We start from the raw sequence: 20,234 nt of genomic DNA, 5'->3' as shown, positions 1-20,234 counted from the left end.
AATATAGACAAAAATGAATTATATGGAAATAGGTATCAAGTGATAACATTTGTACAGCCCAGTGAAATTGTCTGTTGGCTCTGGGAGGGGGAGGAAAGAAAATAAATCCTGGAAACATGGAAAAATATTTTTAAAATAAATAAAATTAATTATAATAAAAATAAATAGAATATAGGTCCTTGTCTAATTCCAATGTTTCCCAGGACCTTTAAGGACTAAACAAAAGCTAGTCCATTGGTACATCCAGTTTTCAGTGACTTTCCTCTTCAGCCTCAGTCATAGGAAGGGACCTCCCCCATTATCTAGTCTTTCCTCCTTTTTTTGTTTTTTTTTTAACAGATGTGACTGTTGGAAGTCCTAGAGAATTCGGCAAAGGCACCCAGCTCTTCCTTACTAGCACCATTCCTGACTTTTTAAGTTAAACATTTTTTAAAGGAAACTGATCAAAGTCAATCATGAACAGGATTTCACGGGTGTTTGTTTTCCTTCTCTAGAAGGCAGGTAGCTGGGGGAGATAGTGCCGGGCTCGGACTGTTGTGACACATTTCAGGAGGTCCCTCGAGGGCTCTTAATCCCTGGAGACCGGAAGCAGAGTGCAGCCCGGCGGGCTCAGGAGCACCTGACTTAGAAGCCACCCGGGCTACACCCCGCGGCTTCCGAACTCTCCTTTGCTTCAATTAGAGGCTTCAAAGAAAAAGATGATAGGGATGCTCTAGCCGAAAGCACGGAGAGAGAGAGAGAGAACGTAGGGAAGGGGACACCAGCAGGTAAAGTACGGGCTTTAAACATCTGTTTTGTTTAAGCGCAGGGCGCAGTCTCTTGGGGTTCTGACAGCTACTCTCCTCCCTGGCGCTCTGCTTTCCCAGGTGCTCCCATCGGTCTCCTCAGATGCCGGGGCGTCGCGTACGAGGGATATTGGGTGCTAGGCAGCAGTGTTGTAAGAGATGGTTGGTGCAATTTAATTGTCCATTTTCGAGGCGAGAGAGAAGGAGGAGAGCCGACTCTTACTCACAGGGGAGCCCGCTATTCAGAGGGAGAACAGAAAGGGGGGGGGGGCAGGGAGCCCGGGGCCGGCTATGTGTAAAATGGCACTGGAAATGCAGTGTTGTTTGGAGAGACAGAAAACGGTGCCTTTTACCGCTCAGCGGAAGCTGAGGCATCCCTGGACTGTACATAGGAAGAGAGAGGGGGATTGGGATGAACCAGTGCTGCCGTTGGGATACAGAAATCTCCGTGAGGAGACTCGCTTCTCTGCAATTTATCCTCTTAGATTTTGGCTGTAAAAGTCTCATGACTTGTCCAGGGTCACTCAACCAGGATGTCAAGGCAGGGCTTAAACTCTATAATCCTGAGGAATTTTGTTCTAAGCAAGGGACAGTTTGTCCCAGATTATTGGAAACTATTTTATTTTTTACTATTTTTACGTTTATTATTTATTTTTTTAACCATTATTAGCAAGCCCTCAGATACACGATTTCATAGTAAAGTGGCTTCAGAGAGTTGGGGAAACATTTTCCTCTCCTATTTGCAGAGCTCTGGTACTATGTCAGACAGTCAGACACTGTTCACATGTTGGTTTTGCCTAGCTAAGCTATTTTTTGTTTGTTTTTAAAATCTCCATTATCTTTGTTACAAAGAATAGCTCTATAAGGAAGGAAAAGGGAAATGATACGTTCTGAATGAGGATGTTATAAAAACAAAATATATCAGTAAAATAAGATTCATTTCAAAAATGGCTTCAGTTCTTGGGTGTGGAGACTATAACAAGGAAGAAGAGGAAGGGGGATTGTTAAGACTTCTAATTTTGTGGTGAATTTATTTTTTTATTTACTACCAAACCACATCATTTAAAAATATCAAGGCGCAGGCAGTATTCTCCAGCTATAGCATCTCAGGAAACAAAAGAATCCTAATAACAAACCCTCCAAAGAAAATGACACTCTTATTTGGAAGGATGCTATTTTTCTCTGTAATTATACATGTTTTCCTGGTCAGCATGATGTAATGCTTCATCTTAGATTTTCATTTTATTTTGTTCATTGTCTTTTGTTTTATATTTCCCATTTCTACAGCAATTCTTGTTCTTCCCTGGCCCCTCCTAGTTTCTCCATGAGAGGCCAGTAGGAAAGAAGATGGCATTGTTCATTTATTCTTAGGTGTGGTTAATTTGCTAAAGAATTGAGCCAAGACTAGAGGTGGACCAGGACTCATCAGAAAGTGGGAGAGAGCAGGGAATAATGGGAAAGTTTTAAAAATTAGTTTTGTTCATTTAATCTTAGGTAGGGTTAGCTTACCAAGTTGTTGAGCCCAAACTAGAGGTGGGCAAGGACATATTGGAAGGGGGAAGAAAGCAGGAAATGATGGAGAAGATTTAAAAGTTAGTTTTTATAAATGCACAAAATTTTAATGCTGGAAAATCCTGTATTCATTTGTAATTTGGTGGCAGCAGGAGTGACAGTGGCATGGGTCTACCAGGCTAGAACTTTCACTACTGGCTTTATGGTGGTTTGTTTGCTATCCAAAGACTAGCTTAATCCTGTCCAGAGATGCTTATTTGTGGACCACTGGATGATGAATTGTTTTTTGGTTACTGCAACTCATGAACAGCATTTACTAAAGTCTAGATGAGTCGCTCTCTTTTTTGGTGGAGGACTTACCTATACAATGAAATCATGAATCCTTGAACCATTGATTTATGTAATGGGCATATAGACGAGGGACATGCAGGGGATGCAATTATAAAACATTTCCCAAAGCACATAACTGTTTTAACCCAACCCTGCTTGTCATTCAGCTAAGTGTCTCATGACCACTCTTTAACTTTTTCAGTTTGGACCTTCACTAGTTCTTCTCATTTCTCAGGACGATTCCACTTCTAATGCAGAACTAATACATGCAAATAATTTTTGTAGATCAATACTTTGAAGAAGGGCAATTGGCAGCAGGGATAGAGGGCAGACTGAGTGGTGAATAATTGCTAACATTTATATAGCACCTTGGGGTTTGCAAAGCATTGCACAAGCATTGTCTTGCATGATCCTCACCAATAGCCATTTGTGGAAGATGCTATTGTTATTCCCATTTTACACATGAGGAAACTGAGACAAGGAAAGTTTAAATTGACTTACAAAGGGATAAAGAACTAGGAATCTTCTGAGGCTGGGTTCTTGGGGAAAGACCTAGAAACCAAGCAGTGTCAAGGTGTGAGAGAAGCCCTGAAATCACAAAAAGGGCTTGTGTAAAGAGGGGCCTCATTGCAATGTTGGATATATCATTCTCCATTAAAAAACAAAACTATTTCTATGGATCTAGATGTCTCAGGATAGAGACTGTGATAAAGAAGTGAATAGATATGAGAGGTGCCATCAAGGAGAACCTGGAAAAAATAATGGTTCTAATAATAGCAGTGCACATATTTGTTTAATACTTTAAGGTTTGCCAAAACACTTTGCATCCATCATCTGAGACTCACAACAATCTAAAGCAGTTTTCCAAGACTGTAAATTATAAATTTAATTAACTGTTTATAAGAAAGGATGGAGATTCCACATCAGGAAACCCCCCCTACTCTGGAAGGAAAGCAGGCATAAGCTAGAAACCACGGAGTTTCAAGATGTGTGAAGTAGTAAAAACTTATGAAATAATAGGTTTAGAAAAGAAAATAAATTGCTGTTGTTCTTCTTGTTATTATAAGAAGACAAAAGACTTGCCTCTTGGTCTGCCTAGGATCTGCCACTTATTAGATCTGTCTAAATTCTCTACCTACTAGATATAGGACTTTGGGAAAGTCCCTTAATTTATCAGATCCTCAATAAGTCAATTGAGCATCCTTTGTGTCTGGCACTGTGCTAAAAGATAGAAGGAAAGGTACATGACAGTTCCTACCTTTAAGGAGCTCATGGTCTTTTGGGGGAGGTAAGAGGCAAACCATCACAAACAAGCTAAAAAGGGAGAGAGCAAATAGGAAAAAACAGAGAGAAGGCACTAGAATCAAGAAAGGCTTCCTGTAGAAGATGGGACTTTAGCTGGGACTTCAAGGAAGCCAGGAGGCAGACATGAGGAGGGAGAACATTCCAGGCTTGGAGGACATGCCAGTGAAAATTTCCAGAGCCTCTTGTTTCTTTACATCTAAACAAAAGGATAATTTCTGCCCTATCCCGAAAGGCAATTCCAGAAATCAAATAACAGAGAGTACGTTGAAATTTTAAAAAATTAAATAAATATGATAATTATTATAGGAAACATAAGCTCCTGTTTAATCTGCTTTGGGGAGGATCCTGTCTATGAACCTGCCCCAAGGGGTTAATTCTCACCTACAATAACATATACACACACAGTTGCTATACAGTGAATTCTCTAATTATAGGGGGTATAGATAATTGACTAGTTAAGAGTATAAAAGTGCCATTAAGTAGACCAAGCAGGATATTTTGGCAAGCTTGCATAAATTACAAGATGAGATCTTCCATGCCGACTTGCCCACTCTGGTCTTAATCAGTCTTTGTCCCCACAGGCAACTTCCAAAGAGGAAAAGTGGTGGTTATTTTATAGATTAATTAGTTTTCAGCCTGTTGGCAAGAAAATTGATGTCTTCTTTTAGCCTAACCCCAAAATTAGGAAACTCACTCAATAAAAATGACATGGAAAACTTATTATAAGTCTGCAGTGGTATAAAGAAGACGTAGAAATAAATGATGATCAAAGAACAGGCTCATTTAAGAAAAAAGGAAAGGCATTAATTTCAATGCATGAAAATATAATGAACTCTATTTTTGCCCCTGTGACTGTGAAGGGTGCTTGTCATGGTACTGTCCTGGGTACAGAGGTAATCACCTCTTTATCTTCTTCCCATATTCTGGGCAGCTGAGCATCAATTCACTGAAATGGGGAATGACTTAGCCAACTACTTTAATTATCCTCTCAGATGCAGCTGAGAGCAGGATGAAAGCAGGATCTAGTAATAATACTGTAAATGTAATCATGGACAGGTTTGTGCCCAATCTTTATTCCACTCTTGTTTTCTTGTGGTGGTGTTGAGCTGTTGATTTTCAGTTGTATCCAACTCTTTGTAACCTCATTTGGGTTTTTCTTTGGGGGGGTTCCTTCTCCAGTTCATGTTACAGATGAGGAAACTAAGGCAAACAGGGTTATATGATTTGCCCAGGATCATCCAGCTAGTAAATGCCTGAAGCTGGATTTGATCTCAGGAAGAAGAGTTTTCCTGACTCAAGATCCCGGACTCCTGTTTCTTATACCATCACATATCCATCTCCATTCTCACTTCAGGAGGATAGGGTGCTGGCCATCAACTGTTCCTAATATTCTATTTATTTATACTACTTAAAAAAATTATTCAATTGTTTGTTTTTAGCTGTCTTCACTAAGATAATTAGTAGCCAAGTTAATGAATGTGTTGGAATTTCTTTTTGAGTTTGCTTTTTTTATTATGAACTTAATAATCCTGAGCATTTCAATATATAAAGGGTAGGAAATGAGTAGTTTTGTTACATATATTTTGTTTTTATATGTTTTGTTTTTAAACAGTTATTGAGAATATTATTAGTGCCACTGCTTGTCGGGGCTCCCCTTCTGAACTTTTTTCTAAATTCTTGTGTGTTATTTAAAAAAAAAGTTTCCCTGACCCTTTTCCTTTCCTTTTCTCATTTTCTCTATCATTATCACTACCCACTAACACTCCTCCTTTCAAAGCCCTACTTGTAATAAATCCATAGAGTTCAGCAAAACAAACCATCTCATTGGCCAAGTCTGCAAATGAGTCCCTTCTAATGTATCACTTCTCTGCAAAAAAGGTTGGACGTGCCATTCATGCTCAGTCTTCTATAGTCATGATTGTTCACCAAAATGGTCAGTCATTTTCCCTTACATTATTCTAATTGTTCTATCAGTTATTCTTCAGGTTCTGCTTACTTCCTCCCTCTCTATTAGTTCATACAAGGCTTCCTAGGTTTCTCTGAAACTGTCTTCCGGACCAGACCTGACTCAGGCCAGTATGTAGTAATTTGAGTTTTGGCTTAAAATGGGATGATACATTTGCAGAGTACACTATATGCAATAAAAAGGGGAGAACCTTTAGAATGATTTAAATGGTGTAGAGTGTTATGAAGGACAGCAAGGCAAGAATAGACATTTCCTTCCCTGACCTTTCTCCAAGCGGAGACTTAATTCTTGCCAAGAGGAGAAGCAGGAAATTAGGGTCAGAGACCAGCCATGTTCCTTTCCTCAGGGAGAGGGAATACTGGCTAGAATTATATCTATATATTCCATTAAATATCATAGTCTAAGAGATGTGACTTTTAGGTTCAAACTAAATTCCTGATTGCTGTTGCATAATGGAGAATGAGAACCCCAAGTTTTATATCCTAAGCCTTCCAAATCCCTACAATTAACCTACAAAGGGTCTACAGTGAATATATGTGAATATATAAAGAAAAGAACAAAGAAAATCATTTGTTCAAGTGGGTAGCATGAATCCATGAGAATATATACCAGACAATACCAATGGAAAGAACTCTTCCATGAAATGGAGTGAGGTTTACACAGATCAAGAGAGTTCCAGGTCAAAGAAAAATTCCCTGAAGTCTCTAATGTAGTAAATTGGGGACAGGAACATAATAGCAATTGTTAGTTCCTTTTACACCAGCTTCTTCCCATAGTCTTTTTCTCTTTAGCCACCTGAAGAGAAGGTGACTGAGCATCTTCTCTCTTGAAGCTGGAAGCCAGAAGCAACCTGAAGAGTCTGATCTCTCATCCTTCTTGCTCTTACCATCTCTGCCCTACCCTTTTAGGCAGGCACAGTGCATGGATCTCTCCACTGAGGAGATAATTCCATGTTAATGGGCTTTGGAGCTTGGGATTACATAAAACAATAGTTCCCTAAATTTTAAAATGATGCCATGTCAGATAAAAAGCTACTTCCCTCAGCTTCTACATTCATCATGGCAACTGACTATGCTAAATCAAAAAGATATACCCACAAGGTAGTGGGAATTCCATTAAAATCCCTGAAATCAACTAGGCTAAGGCTTTTATGTTTCAGGAAACAAGAAAGCCAGACCAATGATGATCCCAAGAGTGGCTTCTCGGTTCCCTTAAAGGGAAACCAACTCAGCTTACATAAAATTGATACTGATTCTCCCCCAACATCCTTTTCATCCTTTCTTTAGGCATTCTTTATTACCTAGATGATGCTTCATTACCTAGATATGCTAAAATTTGTTGTCATTCCTCAATTTGTTTCCAGTTCTTTGCTATGATTTAAAAAATGCTGGCATAAATATTTTGGTACATAAAGATTCTTTCCTGGTATCTTGGAATTTGGGAGGGTGATATGAACCTAGTATTACTCAAAAGATCATAGTTTGGTAGCATTTTTGGGTATTGTTATCTAGGATGATTGGACCAATTTATAGTTTTGTCAACAATATATCAATATACATGTCTTCCCTTATCCCTTCTTGACCTTTTGTTTCTTTAGGTGAACTTTGTTATTATTTTGTCTAGTTTTATAAATCTCTAAACTTTGTCTGCATACATGTGTCTATGTATAGAAATTTTGTCTTTTTAGAAACTTTATAACAATATTTTGATGTGTGACCAAGTTTAGAAATTATTATCTTTTTAAATGAGCAATTCTAATAATGAGTATTAATATTTTAATTATTAACTTATTCTGTGTATGTGATAAAAAATGAGCATGAGTATCCCATTCACTCAAATAAAAAAACCTGGAGTCAAAAAGTAAGAGTAGAAAAGACAAGTTTTTTTTTTTTCATGAGGAAAGGAAAATTCCCTAGTGGCAAATGTAAATGCCAGGGCACAAATACAAACATGAAGTTCCTGATGTGAGACTTGCCCCTTCCCTCCTCTCTCCAACCCCACCTTGTCTAGGGACCAAGACTTACGATCTAGGTGCCAAGTCTACCCCAATCAGAAAATAGACAGGTACAAGGTATGAGATCATTGAAGGTTAAAAGTATCCTAAATTTTCAAGGGTAAGAAGAGATAAGGGGGTAGCAGCAGCTGGACTGAGTCTCCTTGTTTCTTGAGCCCTGATGATAACCCTAGAAGTTAGATAAAAATATGGTCTTAAAATAACTAGACTTCCCTGAAGTGAAAAACAAACTTATTTACACATTTCATTTCTGGTGTGGGGTGGTACAAGCTAGATGCTTTGCCTTAAGAATACTGGGGTGTAAACTGAGTGCTTTACTTTGAGAATCACACACAATTCTATCTTATTCATTCTTATTATTCATTAGTGTAAGGAGTGTTTTATAATTGTATTCCTCTAAGACCTGGGTGTGTCCCAGTTGGTAGACATTGAAATATTTTATACATTCTATATTCATTTTGAGTATGATTTGAGTGTGATTTATTTTTCTGTCACTTCTTGATGAGTGTGATTAGTAATATATGGAAAAGCGGATAATTTTGTGGGTTTATTTTCTATCATGCTGTTATATTGAAATTATTTCACTCAGTTTTTTGTTGGTTATCTAGAGTTCTCTAAGTAATCTGTAATGTCACTTGCAAGCATGATGAATTTGTTTCTCTTTTTCCTGTACTATTATTTACCTTATTCTATTTCAAAAGCTAGCATTTCTAGAACTATATCAAATAATAGTGGTGACAGTCACCAGCCTGTGTTTTAATTCCCATAAGTTTGTTTGACTTTCATATGAAAGTGTGAGAATTTGTTTTCTTATATATATTGTCTTATTCCTATATCTGGGTCCTGGATTAGAGGCTCCAATCAGTCTGTTGACTTTTATATCCCTTTGTTATTAGGAACCCCAAGGAATATTTCCCCCCATAAAATCTGATTCATAGATAAGACTCATCTTGCCAAGTATATAACAGACTTCTGAGCCCCATACCGGCACCTAATCACCTATGGGATTGGGGAGAGGTGGAGAGTCTTGATGGACAACTTCCTCATTAACTATTCACCAATCAGAAATGTCTCTTGAGATGTCCAAGAGGGGAACTGAATGAGTTCCCAAATTGTATTTATAGACCATCATGAAAGAACTTCCTTGTCTTTGATTATCAAGAGGATCCTAGCTCATCATTTATTGGTTAAATGCTAGTCTAATCAATAAATTGCTATTCTTATCCAGAAACCAGTCCCTAGAAATTTTTCATTGTAAAAGAGCTTTTGCTTTGTCCAATTCCTTAACCATTTGTGTTACATAAATATATCAGAGTTAAATTCAGTACTAATTCTCTATAGAGGTTTCCCAAATTCAACCTTTTCTAGTTTGTGTATACACTGACATCCACCCCTACACCAACTTCCCAAAACTTAATAGAATTTAAATTGCTTATGGACAGGATGCCTTTTTAAACCTTTGTGTTTGCTGTGCCTAATACAGTGCTTATCCATAGTAAGTCCTTAGTAACAATTTATTGAAATGAAAGTTATTGGTGTTAAAGGGAATTAGACAAAAAATCTTAGATGGATTAGTGCAAAATAATTTTCCACTACAAGATACACTTTCCTGCTCTCCTCTTCATAGGTTTATCTATTGGAAGCTAATTGAGTTAGAATACAGGGCCAAAAGAACTCAAACTATCCTTCCGGTGATGATGATGATGATGATGATGATGAGAGTGATGGTGGTGATGATAATGATGGCAGTTCACATTTATATAGTCCTTCAAGAGTTGAAAGTATTTCCCATGCAATATCTCACTTGATCCTCACAACCACCCTATCATGTTGGCACTATTATTGTTCCCATTTTACAAATGGAGAGCAGAGTCTAGTAGAGGTTAAAGTGACTTTCCCAGGATTATGCAGTTAGTGCAATATTTGAACCCATTTCATCCTGAATCCCAAGCGCAGTTCTCTGACAGACTGTCTCTAAATGTTGGTTGAATTATTTGTGTTGCAGTATTCACTGCATTCCATTTATAAGAGTCTTAGACAATCAGGTTAACTCTCATGTGTTTGCCTGTAGGATGGGTAGTAGACACTTAATAAATACTTATTACTTCATTTGTCGAGTGTTCCTTTTGACAAGGGAAGAGGAAAAAAATAATTCTTTTCTACTTTGATCAGGATTTTCTGTCACACTCTCATGAGTCAAAAGGGTTGGCGTTGGAGAGGCACAACATAAGCTCTTGCTTTGAAGCAAGTAAAAATAGGTCAAAGCGTTCTAAGGAAGTGGCTAAGAAGGATGGAAGACAGGACTCTGGATCACAAATTGAATCAAGAGAAGTAATTGTCATAGTCATAAAAGAATGCAGAGGGATAAAAGCAACTATTATCAGAAGGGATTAATTTCCCACCTCTTCTTAAGCCGAAAAGTGGAATGATTCAGTGTAGAAAGCATATATGTTTTCTAAACAGTAGATCATACCTGTTTCTCCTTGTGTCTATAGACTTACTCATAACTAGGATATTGATAGAAATGTATAGGAAAAGAAAGAACAGGAGTGATTCCCAATGTTTTTTGTTCTTTGAACTCCTTTTGACAACAATAAAAATCTGTGGATAATTCCAGGGTCATTTAACATATTACATATAATATTTTGCAAGTATCATTAAATAATTTTTAATGTGAACCTCTTGGAGCAGAATCATAAACCCCTGAGTGTTTTGTCAACCACTAAATAAGAACCATCGTGTCTTGATTGAGTTGTGGATTATGCTTCTATATCCAGGAATCCCTATAATAAGGCTGTTAGAAAAAGACTTAAAAACAGTAACTGCTAGAGAGCAGCTAAGTGGCTCAGTGGATAGAGAGACAAGTCTAGAGAAAGGAGATCCTGGGTTCAAATGGGGCATCAGACACTTCCTAGCTGTGTGTCCCAGGGCAAGTCACTTAATTACATTGCCTAGTCCTTTACCTCCCTTCTGCCTTGGAACCAACACACAATATTAATTTTAAGACAGAAGATAAAGTTTAAAAAAAAGCAACAACTACCAATTAGCTGAATGACTTAATTTTTTTATTTTTTTTGGAGAATATAGGTTTTGTTTATTTTTTATTGAAAGGGGTGGTTGAGTAGCTTTTTATTTTATTTTTTCATTTATTTAATTTAGAATATTTTTCCATGGTTACATGATTCATGTTCTTTCCCTCCCCTTCTTCTTTCCCCCCTCCCATAGCCAACAAGCAATTCCACTGGGTTATATGTGTAGCATTGATCAAGACCTATTTCCATATTATTATTTGCAATAGAGCAATCATTTAGGGTCTATATCATATCCCCATCAACTCATGTGATCAAGCAGTTGTTTTTCTTCTGCATTTCTATTCCCACAGTTCTTTCTCTGGATGTGGATAGTATTCTATCTCATAAAGCTGAATGACTTTGGATAACCATTTAGATAGCCTCTTTGCATCTCATTTTCTTTATCTGCATTCTAAGGGAGTTGGATTAGATGATTTCTAAATTCCTTTACTACTCTAAAATACAATAAGTAGATATAGATATATGCATATGTACATAAATGCATAAATATGCATATACTTAGCAATTTCTACACGTATCTATAAATTTTATGTGTATCTATATATGCATCTATATGTATCTATATCTATAATTCCTTCCTGTTTTATGAGTCTAGCTTTGTAAATAGCTTATTCCCTACAAATGAAATAATAGGTCATCAATTTTGAGTTAGAGGTGAAGAAGGAATGCATTCCAGGAATGGAAGGTGGCTATGGCAAAGGCACAAAGAAGAGATGGGACTGCTGCGTGTTAGTCATCTTTGAGGAGCAACAAGAAGGCAAGTTTAATTTAAAATGTGTGAGGGGCAGCAGTGATATATAAGGAAAGTTGGAAAGGTAATAAGAGCCAGGATGGGAATGCCATACTAAGAGTTTTTATTGCATTGGAAAGAGGGTACAATTGGCACTTACAGAGTAAAGAAGTGATATGGTCAAATTCTTCACTGCTGGACATGATTATTGAATTTTCCAGCACAATTTCAATTTGCTTCCATACGAGGTTCATACTTATATAGTTAGAATTTAAATAGCTATTTTCCTTTTTTGCATTACATTATTGAATACATGTTGAGTACATATTTGATTCATTTTATTGTCATTTGGTAATGACTAGAGATAGATGATCCCCAATCTTTCAATCATGTGACATTGGTTTCTATAGATGCAGGAAACTCCCTATTATTAATTCAAGAACAGGCTTTATGGATTATTCAGGCACTTTCTTCTCCCTTTTCCTTATGTTCATGGTTGCACTATTTCCACCAAGTCACTTAGGCAGAGAACCGTCATGAGGGCAAGCTACTCCTCAACAGGGTTTCTGGGTTATGCTAATGGTCAAATATATTTTGCTTTAAGATAGTAAAAGGGTGCTTCATCTGCCATTTCATTTTTTTATTGCCAGCATAAAATAATGGACTCTTTGTTAGCCATTCCAGTAGAGTAAAGAAGAAAGTATTTAACTCAAATGAAGTTTAGTGATAATTTGTAAATTGCATTCTTCTTGTCAGAAAGAGTTAGCCATTGGAAGGTAACACCATTCACATTTTAAGAGAAGAGATGTATCAACCTGGAGTGTGCCCAAGGGAGATAGATGGACAAAGGTTTAAAATTAATAAGGGAGTTTGACCAACAGTAAAGAGCGGCACTGGTTAGGGAAGCATAAAAGAACAAAAGCTTTTTTAAAAGTTGCCTCAAAAATGAAAAAAGAAAAATTTTAATGTCTTTGGAAGACTTAGGAACTCTTATGAACATAATGAACAACTTCACTTCTAAAAAACTCATGATGAAACATGGTACCAAGTGCCTAACACAGAGGTGATGAACTTAGACTGCAGATTATTACTTTTTTTTTTTTTGGAATGGCCAATGCAAGAATGTGTTTTAATTAGCTATATTTATTTGTAACAAGGAGTTTGTTTTTCTTTACTTTTTTCTTGAGAAAGGAAATAAAAGAAAGGAAGAGGCAGAATTTGGCTAATTAAAAAAATATATCATATATAAAATGTATTAACTTATGTGTAAAACTAAACAAATATAACATGTTATATATTGTTATATATTATTATATATAATATAAATTTTAAAAATAATATTTAATATAAAACTTCCCCCAAATAAAGGCCTATCTTGTGAAATTTTAAGCACTTTATGAACATACTTTTGAACTAGAAGAGATCATATTTTCAAATTTCCTCATTTTATAAATCAGAGGATGATAAATTTTGAGCTGGAAGAGACCTCAGAAGCTGGAGATAAAACATTTATCTAGTCCTTTCAGATTTGTAAGGTGCTTTACATATATTATTTCATTTGATCCTCACAACAATCCAGTGAGGCATTATTATCTTTACAAATGAGGAGATTGAGGGCAAATGAGACTTCCACTTAAATAAGTGTCTGAAATACAATCGAAAACCAGATCTTCCTGACTCCTGATTCCAAGATGTCTATTTGACATACCTTACTCTTCACATGACTCACCCATCTCCTTTCCCCAATCACAAATTTCCTTGATGATTTTTTTATACTTCTTCTTTCCCATAAATCATAATTGGAAAAATGGAAACAGCTGAGGACTACCTTATACTACTATATATCTTTTCATATCTCTTTAGATCATTTGCAACTTCAATTTTAGAAATATTGTGGTAGTCCAAAATTCTTAATAACATAATATAATTTGCAAAAATATGTCACCTATCTGCTTACTCTAATCCCTTTATTTTTTAGATGAAGAGACCCAGGCCTAAGGAGGACAGATTTAGATTTAGAGTTGGAAGAGGAAATAAAGATCCATGGAGGTTAAGTGATTTTGCATGAGGACACAGATAGAGGAAGAAAATAAAATCTAGAAGTGAAGTCATGTCTTGGACTAATACCAATGACTGGAACAAAATGAAGCTCTCTCCACCTCTGATCCAGTTATCATTCCCATTAAAATACTGTGCATTTCATAAGTTTCCATTTTTCTCCTAAACTTTTTTTCTGAAAGACATTCGGATGTAATAACTAGAGAGCTGACTTCAGTCAGGAAGACCTAGTTTCAAAAAATGTTTTTCCTATTAATATTTTTTTTGGTAGTTGGGCCCTTTACCAGTGTTAGACTAATCCCTGGGGAACAATTGAACATTTGCCCAGTGGCCTGTTGAGTAACTTGAGCTTTTGCAAATACTTGCCAGTGAGGGTAATGGAGCAAGAAATTTTTGCCTAGCAACTTGGCACCATGGGAATATATGGCTTGGCTGCATTGTGGAAAAGATCTGACCTACCTGAGCTCCAAGAGAACATGACTTCTGACTGGTTGGAAAGATACTGTAGACAAAGGCATGGAGCCAGTACATGCACTATAAATGAACCTTAGTCCTTCTCTAACCACCATTCAGATTAGAGTCACTTAGAATTCCTAGAAGAGGTAAATCTGGGTCATTATAAATTATAATTATAAATTAAACAATTATTTAATATAAATAAAATAATATATCACATAAAATTTAAAACAAAATGTTAAATTAATAAATAAGTAAAATTTAAAATTATTAAATATTTTAATGTAGTAAAATTAAAACTACAAAATTATAAATGAAACAACTTTTTTTAGTGCCATTTGAAACTGAAATTGACATTGAAGTTTTCATGAACAGAACTAAACTGCATTTTATTGTGTAGTCATTTTTTTCAGTCAGGTCCGACTCTTCATGATCTAATTTAGGATTTTCTTGGCAAAAGATAGTGGAGTGATTTGTCGTTTCCTTCTCTAACTCATTTTATAAATGAGGGTTAAATGACTTTCCCAGGGTTACACAGCTACTAAGTACCTAAAGCCAGATTTGAACCCAGGAAGATGGATCTTCTGGACTCTAGCACTGGCACTCTATTTACTGAGCTACCCCATAAATAAACTGTATTGACCCTGTATTAAAGTACATACAGTACTAGGATCATGAGAGACTAGATTTAAAGCTTGAAGAGGCTATAGAGTTTGTCTCATCCTCATTTTTCAAGTGAAGAAACAAAAGCCTAGATAGGTTAAAAAACTTATTTAAGTTCACAGAGGTAAGGGACAGCAAAGATTTTAAGTCAAGTGTCCTGGTTCCAAATCCATTCCACCAAATCCACTGTGTCAAATAATAATTACAAGGTGAAACAGTCAGCATTAGGGATAAACATTATTCATCTTTCTGAGAAAGAGCCATTAAGCTATTCTCTCCAAGACCATTATCTTTAGGCCTTTTATGCTCTACAGTCTTACTTCTAAAATCTGGCAAGGTATTATCTTCTCTCTCTACTTTCCCCTCATATAGAATCAGTTTTAGCGATCATCTTGACAAAAGTAACTGACAAATATTTGTCAAAAAATCAGACTTTTCTCTTAAATTCTGGTGTCCTATCACCAAGCAGCCTACTGGACTTTATGGTCTGTGTGTCCCTCCATGAACTCAAGCCAGAGGTACCTAAAATGAAAATTATATTCCTCTTCAACTTGTTTTTCCCCTTGGTCTCTCAGTTGCTGTCAAAGTTATACGTGTTAGTGGAGACTTACTAACAGATGGAGTTAAGGTCTCAGAGTTAAGAAGTTCTGAGTTCAAGCTCCGCTTCTAATCAAAAGAGATCATTGTAAAGAACTTTACACAGTTCCTGGCTCATGGTAGCCATTTAATAAATGTTTATTCTTTCCTCTCCCTCTGACACATTAGCTCAATACCAATACAACAAGAATTGCCTACTTCCTTTTCCAATCATAAATTCATAATCGAAAACAAGTTGAAGGCTACTTTTGCCTACCATATGTCTCTTTATGCCCTTTTAGATCATTCACAATTCCAATTTTTTGGGAAGATTATAGTATTCCATTATTCTCAACAGCATAACATCATTGGTGAAAATCTGTCTTAAGGAGTTGTCCTGGAGCATCAAGGCTTTCACTTTATTAGCCAGAAAGCCTAAAGTGATAGTAAACTGTCCAAATCTGAAGTTTTAGTGTGTCATCTTGCATGTGTGAATAAAGAAATATAGTACAGTGCAGTGAGCTTTTCTAATCAGTATTATAAACCAGACTAAAGCTACTATAAGATAAGATGTACCCATTCCATTTTTTCACATTTATCTTCTTTTTTAAATCATTTCAACTTGAGAAGTAATGGAGAGTTATTTTGCTCAAAAGATGATTTTTCTATGAAGTGTCTTTTTACATTTTCAAGATAAGAAAATAAGGCATCTTTGCAAATATTACATTTGAAATATTTCACCATGGTAGGCATTCCTTACAATCAGTTCAAATCACAAGTACTTCATACATCTTGTTGAGTCAATATGGCCAAAAAAAACTCTCTATAATCAGCTTTCATGTTATTAGCCAACATTCCAAGCTTCACCAGACAATTTCTTAGATCATACTCACTAAGCCCATACCTACTCCAAGCCTTTTAAATTTCAAAGGATCCTACACCCATTAGATTGGCACAATTGACAAAAAAGGGGAAATGACAAATGTTGAAGGAGCTATGTGATGTAATAATTAAACTTATGAGGCTTATAGTAGCTTAATAACTTTATTAAATCAAAGTAGAAGTAGTAGTAAAGAGAGGGAGAAGTAGGAAAGAGGTGGAGAGATACTTAGCTTTCTAATATGTTGGCTGTCATGATAAAGAAGACTATTGCTTCGGTATTGGAGGAACTATGAATTGATCCAGCTTTTCAGGAAAGCTGTTTGGAAGTTTGCCCCTCAAAACACTAAACAGTGCATACACTTTCATCCAATAATGCCATTACTTATTCTGTATTCCAGAGAAATCAAAGCAAGAGGCTAAGGACCCCTATGCATAAAAATATTTATAGCCGTTCTTTTTGTAGTGGGAAAGAAGTAGAAATTCAGGGAGTGCCCATCAATTGGGGAATGGTTAAATAACATATCTATTTGAATATAATGGAATATCGTTATACTATAAGAAATGGTGAAGAGGATGGCTTCAGAAAAATGTCAGAATGAAAGGAACTGATGTCTTAGAACAAGTTCAGACAACAATGTTAAATTAAGAAATTAAGAATTCGGATTAGTGCAGTGACCAATGATAAAGCATGCTGCTCAGCTCTTGGCAGAGAAGTGATGGCCTCAAGTTGCAGAATGAGACATACATTTTACAACTTGACTGATGTGGAAATCTATTTTGTTTGATGATGTGTGTTTGTTACAATGGGTTTTTTCCTCCCAAGGAAAAGATAGAAGGAAGAGAAAATAAATACTTGCTCATTAAAAGAGGAAAAGATTTCTTAAACTTCAAAAACTTACATTAGGCAAGCATGCCCTTGACAAACCTAGGGTTGCCTCCTACCAGCTCTTGGTGAAGGATTTTGGAGAGGCAGCCATTACCATTTTTGTATTTTGGGGACTGGACCTGTGATTTCACTAGAATAGAGAAATTCTCATGGGTAGACACCATCTACCAAGGCAGATCAGCAATTCCTCCATGATGTATTTTAGGCTTTCTTGTTCAGTTGTGTCTGAATCTTTGGGACTTCTTTTGGGAGTTTTCTTGGCAAAGATATTGCAGTGGTTTGCCACTCATTTTACAGATGAGGAAACTGAGACAAGCAGGGTTAAGGGATGCCACACAGCTAGGAAGCGTCTGAGGCTTGATTTGAAGTCCTTGATTCTGTGCCCAGAATTCTATCCACTGAGTCATGTAGCTGCTCTTTTAGGCTTAGAGATGTTCTTAAAAGGCATCGAGAGGAAGAGAGAGACTTGCCTGAGATCACACCATAGCTAAGTTGAACCCAGGTGGCCCTAGCTCGCAGGTCACTTCCTAGACAGTTATAAACTGGGGTGACGATTGAAATCTAGAATTCCTTTATTCCCTATAATCCTCAGAGGGGGCACTGACCAAGCACCTCTCTTCTCATCTTTCTGAGAGTTCCTTAGTGGGTAAATATCTTCAGTAGCTTTGCCTTGTGTGATTCAATTTGACTATTGGGAGCCGATAGGGTGGGGTGGGTGGTAGTCTATTCATGGGAGAGTCTTCTTGTCTGAACAGAGCCTTCACCATGGAATTTTCCATTTTTTTCATCTGTCAGATTTAAAAACAGCAAGCACCCCTGTCTTCTGTTATTGTCATTGAATAAATCACAGCGCTTGGTAGCATCAGCAGAAGATGCAGGGCATTCCCGGGAGTGGGGAGATGCCTTTTAGCTCTGGATTAAACTGAGGCTTCCTGGTCGAAGGCTGAGGGAGGAGGATTTCTCCCACTTGCTGAACAAGTAGCTAAGCCCTCGCAGGCACGTTATGAGAACACTGCTATCTGCACCGTGCTTGCAGACAGAGAGGCAGGTGACATTGCGTGTGTGCCTAGCATCCCTGGAAGCGTGTGGACAGATGTGCTCTGCCTCTGTTTCCTTTTCCTATTTTAAAATCTCTGGAGCCAACACCTCCCCGGTCTTACAGCCACTCTCACTTTCTTTTTAAAGGAGAAAAGAAAAAGACAGACCGAAATAGAAGGCAAGAGGCAGCAGCTTGAGGAACAGATCCTTCAGCTGCAGCATTCCAAGGTAAGAGGCTGATGCCAGGAAGCAAAAAGCTGGCGAAATCTCTTCATTATTAGACATGCAGATCACATATTCGAAAGCCAGGAAGCGCCTGCCCTGACATGAAGGAGTTTCAGGGATGGAGCCGGGTCGAGTTAATTATAAAATCGGCACTTGGCTTTTTCTTGGGTATTTCTCAAAGGCAGTGAGTGCATTGTTAGAGGAACATTTGGATTTCAGCAAGGAGGAAGAGGTGCCACTGTGCATGGAGCTAGGGCGGGGGAGATTGTCTAATTTGGCTCCATGCATGCCTCTGAAATGCAATCGTTAAATAGTGATATTAGATAGGAATACTACATATTGAGAGCATGTGGGTCAGATGAAAACACCTTCCATATGTTGCTGCATTCAGTGTCTGCGTCTATGTGTGGTCTTGACAAAACATGCCTCCAGATACACTGAAGGGAATAACGTTTTATTTTAAAGAGGCACTTGAAAATGAATAACTCCTTGCTTGATGCCAGAAGGGGAAGGTTAACCATTAATAAGTCATAAAGAGGACGACGTCTGGTCATTTCACGTTATTGCCTTTTATCTATTTCCTCATTAAAGGTGATCATTTTATGTGATAAAACCCAGCTCTTCAGAGGCGTGGATGGGTGATGTGAGAGATTTCACTCCTACCCAAAATACGTTTTTATCTCTCTGGCATTATTCAGCCAAAAAAAGGGGGGGGGAGGGAGTGAATGAGCACAGGGAGAGGCAGAATGCATTTTTCTAACATAATACATTTAAGCCTAGTAATTGATCACAGCCTAGGATAAAGCTCTGTCACTGTCCCCTAGAACCTACTGGTGACAAAATGTTGCCTCCTGCATTATCAGAGAATAAAGCCCCTGCATTCCTGTGGAGCAGCATGAGTTGCCATTTCAGTGAGAATGCTATTGGTTCTTTAGCAAAATGTTTCCACTGTTCACCCCAAGTTATTGCGACACCAAATGTGCAAAATGGCATCATCTGTAATGAACCGTGTCTTATCTATCTTTCGGTTTCCCATAGCACCCCCAGAACATTGCATTATAAATAGGAGACACTTAATAAAAAAAATATATTTTTACATTAAATTGTGTTGAATAAGTGTTGTTGCATGTGACTGGGGAGTTAGTATTGATTTTCAGGATCTTTCTGTCTGTGTGCATTTAACAGGGCTGTGCCTCTATTCCTCCCTTCTAAATCTGCCCCCTAAAAGCAGGGTTGTGCTTAAGTCCCCATCCTGGGATTTGTGACAAGTTAATTACTGATTTGAGAAGTTACATGTAAATATTTCTGTCCAGCCTGGTTATTCACTCTAAGCATTGTTAATAAGCTATACCAGGGATTTTTTTAGTGCACAAAGAAGATGTGATAAAGGGAGAAAAGCATGTGTCTCTCCTTTTTTGGCAAGTCATCCTTTTACAGACTTTATTTTGAGGAAGTTATTGTACTGTAGATTATAAAATCATAGAATCTCAGGAGAAGTGGCCACTCAGAGGTCCAACATTCACTTGAGCAGGAATCCTCTACAACATCAGGGAAATGACCATGCTTTCAACTTTCAGTGTAGGTGAAGCAATCTTCAGTATTGGTGGAGCTATGAATTGGTCCAGCCTTTCTGGAAAGCTATTTAAAAGTTTGCTTCTCAAACCACTTTCATTCAGAAAAATGCCATTACTTGCTCTGTATTCTAAAAAGATCAAG

At 37.2% G+C, this 20,234-nt stretch overlaps 1 protein-coding gene across 7 annotated transcripts in view; it reads left to right on the top strand.

Annotated features, from left to right (window-relative positions):
* PALM2AKAP2 (PALM2 and AKAP2 fusion) overlaps positions 1-20,234 on the top strand; it is a 532,659-nt gene that overhangs the window by 91,762 nt on the left and 420,663 nt on the right. For all 7 annotated transcript variants that reach the window (NM_001370845.1, XM_007497892.3, XM_007497888.3 and 4 more), the window contains 1 exon segment: positions 18,441-18,521. In NM_001370845.1, coding sequence (NP_001357774.1) covers positions 18,441-18,521 — 81 coding nt within the window.

Source organism: Monodelphis domestica, chromosome 7 (assembly GCF_027887165.1).
Source record: "Monodelphis domestica isolate mMonDom1 chromosome 7, mMonDom1.pri, whole genome shotgun sequence".
Lineage (NCBI taxonomy): Eukaryota > Metazoa > Chordata > Mammalia > Didelphimorphia > Didelphidae > Monodelphis > Monodelphis domestica.
Note: the sequence above shows the minus strand (reverse complement) of the source record. Positions and strands in the feature narration are given on the sequence as shown.